At 37.1% G+C, this 12,187-nt stretch overlaps 1 protein-coding gene across 1 annotated transcript; it reads right to left on the bottom strand.

Annotated features, from left to right (window-relative positions):
• Nucleotides 1-344: 344 nt before the first annotated feature.
• Nucleotides 345-8,436, bottom strand: LOC109083515 (cytochrome P450 2K6-like). The gene is given in 9 exon segments (XM_042717559.1): nt 345-887; nt 970-1,111; nt 1,195-1,379; nt 1,578-1,719; nt 2,161-2,340; nt 6,809-6,969; nt 7,545-7,694; nt 7,883-8,045; nt 8,173-8,436. Coding segments are annotated over 9 exon segments (1,557 nt in total). The 5' UTR covers nt 8,419-8,436; the 3' UTR covers nt 345-699.
• Between the last annotated feature and the right edge of the window lie 3,751 nt (nt 8,437-12,187).

The raw sequence follows: 12,187 nt of genomic DNA, 5'->3' as shown, positions 1-12,187 counted from the left end.
GTAAAACATGTTGAAGATTAACACATACAATTCAAAAAAATAAAATCAAAATCCACTTAAAATAAAAATATTCATATTCAACCCATTAAACCACTTACACCCGTTAAAAAAAAAAAAAAAAAAAATGGTCTCCTTTCCCATGTACTGCCAGCTTTATATGGATTACAAATGGCTAAAAATTTTAATTTGGCTACATATTATTTTTTTTATTATTATTATTTTATTTTATTTATTTTTTTTTGAGAGAGAGGTGATCTAAATATTTGTGGCTTGGAAACAGATGAAAAAATGACAGGCTTGTGCTGCAATTCTGTGGATGTTTTGCCATCCAGGTCTTCGAGCTATTTACTGAAAACTATTTATTCACCAATGGGAATTCAAAGGAACATGCTCAGCAACCAATAGCATTGTTGAATAGGCTGAGAAGTGGACTGCTATCTGCTGCATGTGACTATAGCAGTTAACGTGTTTTTTCAAATAAAAATGGCAACAAACTGTACAGGATGCTTAACAGGATAAATCAATTCAGGTGCAATTGCAAGATGTCTTGTATGTTTTTCTCTGTGTTGTGTAATTGATGTTTGTTTGTCCATTTATCTGTTTGAACAATCAAACAGTAACTTAGTTTTTTTGCAAACACATGCAAACCTTTCAACAAAATGTGACTGAAGATTAAACAGACTGAAGATGTTTATGTCATCAGGAGAGTTTGACTGCACACAGTTTGTGGGGGGCCGGGTTCAGAGTGAGGCCCACGACTGGTGTGAGATCCAGCTCATCTCCAGACACTCCTGGAGGAGGAGTGAAGCGGAAATGCTGAAGGAGGTAAGTGAAGAACAGGAAGAGCTCCATCCTGGCCAAACCTTCTCCAGGACAAACCCTGCGGCCTGAGAACAACAATAAGCCAAGGACTTTAAAAAAGCATTTGCGATGGCACAATATAAATAGTGAATTTGAAGTCCACTGCACCTGCAGAGAAGGGCATGAAGGCATCCCTTTTGACAAACTGGCCCTGCTTATTTAGGAAATGACTTGGGTTGAAGCTGTCAGGAGTTTCCCACTCATTTTCATCCCTCAGTACAGATGCCAGTAGCGGCCACACACTGGTACCCTGCAAAAAACAACACAAAAGATCAATGATAAATGGTGCAAACACATAATCAAGAACATTGCATGTTCTTACTGGAGCCAGACCTTCTTGATGAGGTATCCATTCAGGTGAACATCACAGGTGGTCTGACGGGGGACGCTTATGGGTACTACCGATCCGAGTCGCAAGAAAACATATATTTAAACTGTGCTTCCCTAACAGCATTTTGATATTGCCTGAAAAGGCTGACGTCTACCGATCACTCTGTCAATCTCATCATGAACCTCGGCTTTTGTCAAGTCAGATCAACATTCACAAGAAGCAAGAACAGAGCATCACAGTATTATTCAAAAGGTTCCTGATTTGTAGGCATCTTTACAATTTATTGATAAAACTATGAAGTTTGACTTGACTATATAAACAACTAACTTTTTAATATGGACTGATGAATAAGAACTTTATGAACAAATGCCATTTGCAGTTGTACCTTGTATTTCTGGGTATTTGGCCATGAGCAGAAGACCCCAGCGCAGTGTTGTAGTCATAGTGTCGGTACCAGCACCAAACAGGTTATTAATTGTACAATGAAGATTCACCGAATGGAACAGAGTCGCTGATTCACTTGATCCCTGAATACATTATCATGGTGACATGCAAGGAAAATAAAGTTTGATGTCAAAACTATTAGTAACTAAAAAATTAGATTGTGAAAATACATTGATTATGTTGTGATTACAAACTCTAAAATTATAATGTTCTTCATTCCCCCTAACAAATTTAAAATCTCTCTCTCTCTATATATATATATAAAGCACTCTGAATTATCATTGTGCATAAAAATGTGCTATTTAAATAAACTTGCATTGGCTTCAACAACAAAATGTTGAAAATTTATAAGCAGAAATTAAATTAGCTGTATTAAATGCATTCTTTATGTTTATTTTCTAATACCTAATGCAATAACTAACATCAATAAATTATTGTTATGTGTTACCAAGATCATGTAACACAAATCTTGTAATAAAATTAGTGAATCGGGATTATGTCAAGTGAAATGAACAGTGAGTTACCTCGTCCTTTTGCTGTCGCATGAGGAAAGAGTCAACGATTCCTCTGGGGTTCTGAGGATTCAGAGTCTTTTGCAGTGCATTCACAAGTTTCTCACTTTGTTTGAAGGCCTCTCTTACATTGTTCATGATACGTTTCCGGTTCTTCACAAAACGGCGAAGCCAAGGAAACATGTTATAGAGCTACAAACAAGCATAATGAAAAGAACCAAAAGTTCATCATTGTATATCCTTGGGCAGTAGGCGGACTTTCACCTTTAGGCCTGGGGGGGGGTGCATTTATTGTGCACAAAGGCTATATAACATATATTCGATATTAAAAATACATTAAAAAAAAACATACCTAATGCTGAAAACCCACCTTTTTTTCAAATTGCGTAGATGACCACTGTCTTTCTTTCACTATCTCTTCTCTTCTGATTGTTTTTCAGTCAAATTGTTATCTATGTGCATTAAAGAAATATCTGAGAATCTGTCCTGTGCCACTGAAGATCGGAGCCAGATTCTCCTCATAACTGAGAAACTTATTTCTAATGTAGCCAAACCAGTGGGCAGCGTGAGTGCAAACTACAGTAGTCTGAAAAGGTTTGGATATAAGCCCATCCTTAATCTTAAAGAGCATCTTTAAGTTTCTCAAGAGTAATTGGCGATGCGATCGCACATTTCACAAGATCCACTTCAGCTGTCACAAGCCGAGGGTGAATCTTAAAGAGGTCATATGAAGTTGCTAAAAAGAACATTATTTTGTGTATTTGGTGTAATTAAACGTGTTTATTCTGTTTAAGGTTCAAAAAACACATTATTTTCCACATACTGTACATTATTGTTTTTCTCCTCTATGCCCCACCTTTCTGAAACGCACCATTTTTTACAAAGCTTATCGGTCTGAAAAGCAAGGTGTGCTCTGATTGACCAGCTATCCAGTGCTTTGTGATTGGCCAAATACCTCAAGCGTGTGACTGAAATGTCACACCCCTTAACATACTGTAATGCGTGTCCCGGTCAGAAAACCGGCGAGACAAGACAAAAACAATAAAACCCGCTGCCCAACGTCTTCACACACGGACAAATGTGACCTCATATACCTCTGTAAATAAATACAATTTAAATCAATTTAAATCACATCTGACGCACTTCAATGCACTTTGAATTGAACATATACATTCGCTTCGAACTGGAATCATAGCGGAATATCCTGTGATGTCCACTTTGCAGGGTACTTACGTTCAAATAGAACAAACGTCTGAAGCGATAAGAGAAACATACAAAATGTGCAGAGCAGGGGGAGCCGAGGACTGGAATTGAGAACCGCTGCTCTACATTGCTCAAAACTCGCATTTGAATCATCAGTGGCAAATCTTTTAAATATGTGAACGTACTTACAGACTGTGAGTCAGAACAGCCAGCACTGTAGTTTACTCTCCCAGGATCAGGTAACAGTCCTCCATGTGCTGCACACTAAATATTTGGGTTGAATTGTTCTGGAACAGTGTTGTAAATACAACTTAACCACTGATTTCTAGTTGTGTCCTCTTTAAGAAGGCCAAACTAAGTATTTTCGCTTTCACAACAAAACAGCGTCTCCACAACATAGTGCCGGCGACAACAGCGAGAATCAAAGTTATGTCTTCTTTCTTTGCGTGAGCGTTTGGCCAGCGTTATACAAATCTTCCCACATAGTAACGTGTGGGGGCATGTTAGAATGAGCCATTTTAGGTGGGTGTGGTTGACTTTTATAAAGAATATCTCTTTGGGATTGAGACTTTAGTCTTTGCAACTTTACAGACCTTCTTTATGCACCCAGAGCTTGTAACACTCCAAAGAGAAAGGAAAAATTGAAATCGCATCATATGACCTCTTTAAGGATTGCGTACATGCTTAAACTGAATACTAGTAGTGTTGATGCAGCCATGTCAGGAAGATGCTGTGTGTTTCTGTGTGAAAGCAAAAGCACTTTATTTGGCCTTCCGAAAGAAGATGCAATGAGGAATCATTGGTTAAGATTTATTTACAAAAGACATTATTAACAATCCAGATGTTCGGATTTGTGCAGCACATTTTATGGACAACAGTTTTGTGAACAAAAGACATCAGCCTACAACACACGCTACTCACAAACCCTAGTTCTCAAAAAAAAAAAAAAAAAAAGGGTCAATTCTGACTTTGCTATGACAATCTGGCGCTTATTCTGAATCTGCTACTGTATGTTTTCTTAATAGTTTAAGTATTTGCTATTGACTGTTCAAATGCAGAGTTTTGCGCCGTGTAGAGTATCGCGTTATGTGTGTGTGTGTGTGTGTGTGTGTGTGCCTGAGAGAGAGACAGGGTCACATCACAGTGGATTCAGCTTTCTTAATCACGGCTTGTATACTGCAAATACATACGAGCATCATCACTGTGTCTGTCACGTGACTCTGTTCCCCATTCGGGCTTGAACTGAAGGTAAAACTAAGGACATTATTTACTGTCTTTACATTTATGTTGAAAGCTGAAGCTCACGATTATGGAAAGGGGTGTTACGTTTCTGGCGCGTGCTTGTGGTGTTTGGCAAATCACAATGCACTGGGTCAGCTGGCCAATCAGAGCAGACTGTGCTTGTCGGAAGAAGGGGCTTTGTAGAAAACGACGAGAAAGGCGGGGCATAGAGGAACTACAATAATGTACAGTATTTTGAAAAAAAAAAAATGGGTCTTTAAATTAGCATCATATGACCCCTTTTAACATTTCATATGTTTCTTTTTACAAAATACCCAACAAAGAATAGGCTACACTCACCAGAAAAAAACACAGAAGTTCACTAGATTGAGAAATCAAGATTAATTAAATTAAATGGCTAGAAATAGGCTATCAAAAAAGTATCTGTGTTTTCTTCATCTCCAGACCGGAACTCCAGCTGAATGAAAGTTGACAGATGAACGAAGCAGAGTCACCACAGAGAACATCGAAAGTAGCCTATATGAATGGTAGCCTATTTTGAGTCGCGTTTTTTTAAAAAAAGTGAAAGTGACGTGACATACAGCCAAGTACGGTGACCCATACTCAAAATTCATGCTCTGCATTTAACCCATCCAAAGTGCACACACACAGCAGTGAACACACACACACCCTGAACACACACCCAGAGCAGTGGGCAGCCATTTATGCTGCGGCACCCGAGGAGCAGTTGGGGGTTCGGTGCCTTGCTCAAAGGCACCTCAGTCGTGGTATTGCCGTCCCGAGACTTGAACCCACAACCTTAGGGTTAGGAGTCAAACTCTCTAAACACTAGGCCATGACTTCCCACCAAATCTATATTTTATTCATCTATATTTCTCAAAACTTGGGTGCTTTTCCTAACCCGATCCCATGAATGTGCATATCAATAGCATGAGTTTCTTTTTCGCGTAGCCTACTATTTATACGCAGAAATTGACTCTGGCATGCATTAATGTTGGTTTTGGCGGCCTGTTTTAATTTTAGTCTTAGTCTAGTCTTTGTATGAAGCTGTCATTTTAGTTTTTATTAGTTTTAGTCATGTTCATACTCTTTTTAGTCTAGTCTAGTTTTAGTCGACGAAAACTGACGACATTTTAGTCTAGTTTTAGTCGACGAAAACTGATGACATTTTAGTCTAGTTCTAGTCGACGAAAACTGATGACATTTAGTCTAGTTTTAGTCAATGAAAATGTTATTTTAGTCTCTTTTTAGTAATGCAATTCTATTTAACCCAGTCAATACAGTACAAGTACCTAGAAGTATAGACGAAACCAAAATTTTCTTTAAGCCAAACCCATTTCAAACAAGGTTATCTTATTATATTATTGTTACCTTATAGACTCAAGAATACATCCATTCCAGACACGGAAGACCCTCTGATTTGTATTTACAACATTTATTTTACCAACCAGACATGTTAGAAGTACACACACATAAATTTAAATAAAATAAATAAAAACAATAAAAAAATAATAATAATCTGCTAATTTTTCTCCCAAAGATGAACCTTGAGGAAGTGACGTCGGTCGCGTCTGCGCAGTGAGACTGCAAACAGAAATACTGCAAAATAATAATAATAACGACTCAACGAGATGAAATAACGTTAAAAATTTTGTTTCGTCTCTTTTTGGTCAACGAAAATGAAGAGACATTTTAACATAGTTTTTATTTTGTAAACCACATTTAGTCTCGTTTTTATTCGTCAACAATATGGCATTATACATTTAATTATAGTCATCGTCACATGACCAGCATTTACGTTGCGTCTCGTCTCGTTTTCGAAAACATGCATGATAAAGGTTCGTTGACGACGATATTTAGTCATAATTTTCGTTGACGAAAGCAACACTAGTGTGCATATGATACGCAGTACATGGTTAGGGGTGTGGGGTTTGTATTATATGTACACCAGTGTACAGACAAACAGCTGATTTTTGTTTTGTTCCTAAATTAGTAAATGATTAAAATGACTCAAAACACGAGCAAGATGAGTTCCTGAGAAACACATCAATTGAACAAAATCTACCAGAAAATTCTCCTTAATACATAACTAGGCTATAATGCAATAAAAAAAAAAAAATTTATAACACATTTTTAAATTACTTTATTACTTTACACATTTGCTCAATTTAGGAATTAATTGAGGACTGCATACAGAAATGTCTGGGTAGCCTACCTGAACTGACGCTGATCCAATCATCTCCATGGTCATGTAAGCTCGTCTGACCATGTTATGTAACTCAGTGTTGTTGTACTCAAATCTGCTGCCATAGACAATTGTAGAGATGATGTTTGAAACTGCAAGGTTTACAGGCTGAGCTGTATCAAATGGTTTTCCTGCAAAAAGCAATTTTATTTCATTATAAGTAATTCTGTCATGACAACTCTTGGAGGGATTGGCATGGTAATGTACTTGACAATGTGAATGTATTTGGTCTTGCTTGAATAGATCTGCTACGCTGCTGCTGCAGCAGAGCAAGTAGCGAGACTTGATACTGCCAATACATCCACAACATGCTGCTGTGAGCATGTAAGAAATATTGCTGCTGCAAATTAAACATACATGGAATAACCCCCATATAGCATACATGAATCACCTCGTGGCAGATCTATACAGGTGGAGCTGGGGAAGGTGGAGGGTTTCTGAAGCAAGTTGCTACAGTAAGCCCTAGTCATATATTTGAATGCTGAGCAGCGAGCTCATCGGCTACCGATACAGGAGAGAACCAATCAGCTGTGCCATGTGATAATGATGTCATTAGGTCAGATTGAGTTAGACCTATCAGACTGCGCCATCTAGAGTTTCATGCCAGAACTCTGTATTTCTGCTTACAGTATGGACTTTAAAACCAAGTGCTTTATTTAGTCAACCACCCTAGTACTATATTGTCCTTGAGCTTTTGCAGTCTTACCTTCAAACTTCTCAAATTCCTCTTTTAAATATTGCGTTTCTTCAGTGATAATCTCTTCACTTCTTTTCTTGCCCATTCCGAAGTCTCGCAGGTTTGCGAGAGCAAAGCGTCTCATTTCCCTCCAGTTTTCACCATTGGAAAACGAGATCCCTGCAGAGGAATCATTTATCCTTTAATGTTATCAAGTTGAATTTAAATGGTTGTGAGTTCTTTGTGATTATTGTATCACATGCCTAATCTTTGTTTTTCTCATTTGAAAACAGTACTGTGATGGTATTGTATCAGTTCATAATACCATGGAGATTTACCATGATAATACATATACAATGAATTCGTACCAAATCCATCATTGAAATCATTAAATATGGGTGTAATATCTCTGTCTCCAAACTCCTCTGAAAGGTTCACTAGTGCCTGTTTGACAGCCTTGTATCCTGCCAATATTACCACTTTTTTGGGGCCAAAGTGCACCGTGTAAACCGACCCATATTGTTTTGACAGCTGTAACATCATTAAATCATTAAAAAGTCTAAAAAAGCCATACATGTATGGCACAATATGACTGCTTTATGTATTTTTCTGTCTTTACACTTAATGTCTCTAATCAGTAGATTTTTTTTTTTTTCACCTCCCAAAGGCTCATGTAGGTTTTCTTGAGGTTGAGCATGTGCAGGTTTCCCAGCAGTGGCAGCGGTTTGGGTCCCGGAGGATATTTTCCCTCATCCTGAGAGCTGGAGCTGATGGAGAACAGGTAAATAACCAAAAACAGCAGCAGAGTAGCAAATAAAGCTTCTGTGATGGACACATGCATGAGAAGCGGCTGCACTAAAGCCATAGTCAGAGAGATCTTCACAAAATATCTCAGATCCATCATGAATTCAGGTTTGCTGTATAGGTTTATATAGTCCCTTGTTCTTAAATACTTTGAAAAAGTAGCAGGTGGATCCAAGAGTTTAAAAAAATCAAGGATGAACTTTAGTCAAAAAAACAAGGTCTTGATTAATTATTAAGCCTTTACTTAACCAGGAGAGAGCCTCACTGTAAAGGATTCTGTTTTCTATAGTTAGGTGGAATGCTAGTCTGTCGCTTCCTATACAACTCAGGAGCGGAAATACGTCACCTCCACTAGCGACGCCGCCGCCATGTTGGTCCGGGCCACACTTTCCGTAGAATTACGTCACCTCCACCAATGACGCGGCCGCCATGTTGGTCCGGGCAACACTTTCCGTGGAATTACGTCACCTCCACCAATGACGCGGCCGCCATGTTGGTCCGGGCAACACTTTCCGTGGAATTACGTCACCTCCACCAAACTTTCGTTTTGTATTATTAATTGTTATATACATGTATAAAGGGTGCTTTGCAAGTTATGTCACCTCTTTGTACGTAATGTTAATATTTTCTGTACTTTTATCTTTGTTACTTGTACCTAGTAGAAATAATAAGAAAAATAATAATATATACTAATCTTTTACGGTTTGTGACACGACAGCGTTTTTTATCCCCGTTTTTTTATTTTATAAATATAAAATAAATTAAAGTGAAGATTAATAGCTTAATAATTTATTTTTTAATTAATGTTTCCTGTCGCCAATTACGTTCCCTGGGGTCGACAGCTTATAAAAACGTAGTACTGGGGTTTTAGCTGTTTGCTGTACACCTTGACCTGACCTGTGCCTTTTTATTTATTTTTTATTTTTTTATTTTATTTATTTTGTTTTATTTATTGCTCATATCACCCACCACAATAATATATATAACATATTTTAAACATTATATATTAAATTTATTAGCCTACTTATTTATGAAATTGTATGAAAATACAGATGTTTACATTATAATTCAGGTTTATTTTTTATTATTTACACATTTCTGAATATTTAAATATCATATCTAAATATTCTTTTGGATACATTATAGAAGTCACTTTAATTATAATATTCGTCCCTACATGACATGAAGCGAGGTGGGAGAGAGTGGTCTGCTGCGTGAGGAAAGTGAGTCTCCGGCTCTGAAAAGTGATTCGTTCGCGCGGAGGAAAGTGAGTCGCCAGCGGGGAAAAGTGGTCGGCTGCGTGGGGAAAAGTGAGTCGCCAGCTGGGGAAAGTAGTGCCAGCTGAGGAAAGTGGGTCGTTCGCCGGAGGAAATAATCGTTCGCTGCGTGAGGTGAGTTTTATATTGATGCACCCCGGCCTATCAGTGGGAAACTCAGTGGCTACTGGCTTTGTATAGTGAATTCCAGCGACAAGTGGGTATTTTTTTTGGACCGGGCCCCGCCATACAGTGGGAACGGGTTTCCCCCCAGCGTAGCAGTGGTTTGGGTCCTGGGATCTTCTCAAGAGCTGGAGCATGGAGAACAGTTTAAAAAAAAAAAAACCCGCACAGCAGGGGAAAGCTCCTTGGTGGGAGTGCATGAAACATTTCCACTAAACCCAAAGTCAGAGAGCTCCCCCAAAACAACTGCGAATCTTCCCACCAAATCAGTGTTTATGTTATTTTTTTTAGGCCATTGTGTCTTAACATGCTGAAAACATGAAGGAGGGCTGAAAACAGTTCAGTTCACAGCTCTCACGGGCTCACATTCCTCCAAGCAACCAAATATTGGTTGATGTGTAACTTAGCACAACTGTATATAGGACTTTTACTTTGAAATCAGTTTCAAGTTGCTATCCTCTCAGGTGATATCTTATATGTGTAATCTAATAAGAATGGCTTTTCACACACTCACAGGGTTACTCAGAAAGCAAAACTCATTTTTGGATGACAGTCCCTCCAGACTCATAATGAGAGTCAATTTCCAGTGTATATGATCCTGATGCTTTTTGTGTGTGAAATCATTCAGTTTCGTCAGATTATATTTGCAGTAGCTCTCATATCACCACCACACTAAACTGTCCTCGGCAGCTCCGGACTCTGAGCTTGACTGATGTTAAATTTATAGCATAATTTATATATAAGCTTACTGCGGAATATTAGATGTATTTTTATATATATCTTTATATGGTATTTGCCATTTTTTTCAAATATTGTCATCGGCAGATAAGAATTTTCTGCTTAGCCCATGTGTTCGAGGTGGGACTTTTATTGTCATGGCTGAGAAAGGCAGCTTGAGCGCTCACACAGCTCACATTGTCCCTCTTGTTGGCTGTTGTGGGTTAACAGTTCTGTCTAATAGCGGATAGAAGTCTGTCTAATAATCAGAGAAGAACGGATAAACAAAGAAATGAGAAGCGATACAAAAAGTAATATAACGATTGCTTTCATATTATTAGTAATAGAAAAAGTCAAAACATTATAGTAATACTTCTCTGGATTTGCCATCAGTATTAAGCAAATACGCATCGATATCATTTAATCAAATCTTTGAATGACTAATGAAAATTTAATATCACAAACCTTACCAGACTTGAGTCAAATCCAGCTGTGAGATCTTGTGACGATGTGCATTTTTATCCAGCATGATCGGCGTGTTCTCTGTGTCACAGTCGGTCCGTGTGGAATTGAATGCTTTAAACTTTAAGCTTCGTGATTTCAAATTATGCTGTGACCCTTAAGCATTTTGCCCACTGTCATATTCATGTTTATTTTCTCTGTGTGCTGTATGTAAAATGAGTGTTACCCTGGCTTTATTTGAAAAATATGATTCCCAATGCCACACAAACTTCCCAGAATAACAGGTGCCCTTTGTAATTATATTTTTATTAAATATTTATTTATTTTTGAAAAATGCTTTGTCATCTAAAGTATAAGTATGTTTATTTTGTACATTTACCTGTATTTTTTTTTATCCATTGTCAAATGATTTCAAATTTCTTAAATATTAATTAAAAAATAAAATAAAAATTATAATAGCTATATTTTCTATCAGCCCCTGCTTTCCAAGATATCAGAAGTCGGCATCAGCTGTCAAAAACCAATATCGGCTGACCACTAATCTGAATCATGAATCTTTGAATTCAAACCAACTTAAATAAAAGAAATGATTAACAGACATTAATCAAAATAATTAATACAAAAAAATAATTATTAATACAACTATTATTACATTTTATGAATAGTACAGTTATTATTATTATTACATTTTTATGAACAAGTACAGTAGTCAATGTAATCAGGACTGCAATAACACATACCAAAAACACTTAGCCAGGGGAGAGGCAAATCAAGTAAATAGGAGGTTAATGATAAACCTAATAATAACCTTGATAACATATAATTTATATTTATTTTTTTAAGAACCAAAAACAAAGGTTGGATTTTACTGAATTTACATTCATGAATACAAAATTTTACTAAATATTATCTTAACTGTAGGGGGCTCCAAAGTCACAAAAATACACAAACAAATTTGTACCCAGATGTGAGCTCAACCTGACAAAGCCTTGAAACTTGATATCAAGTAAATGTTTTTCTTTCTTTCTTTCTTTATAAATAATTAAAAATGCAGCAGGTTTTCCGTGATGGTTAGGTTATCTTATTTATAATCAGTTATATATAGAACTAACCAAACTTAATAGAATACTCATTTTCAAAAAACATCTAAAGACTCATCTTTTTTCCAGAACTTGACCCAAATAATACTAAACTTTTCTTTTCTTGTCATCCTATTATTGGGAAAAAAAAACAAACAAAAAAAAAAAACCT

This window comes from Cyprinus carpio, chromosome A3 (genome assembly GCF_018340385.1).
Source record: "Cyprinus carpio isolate SPL01 chromosome A3, ASM1834038v1, whole genome shotgun sequence".
NCBI lineage: Eukaryota > Metazoa > Chordata > Actinopteri > Cypriniformes > Cyprinidae > Cyprinus > Cyprinus carpio.
The sequence above is the reverse complement of the archived record's forward strand: the minus strand, read 5'-3'. Positions and strand labels throughout refer to the sequence as shown.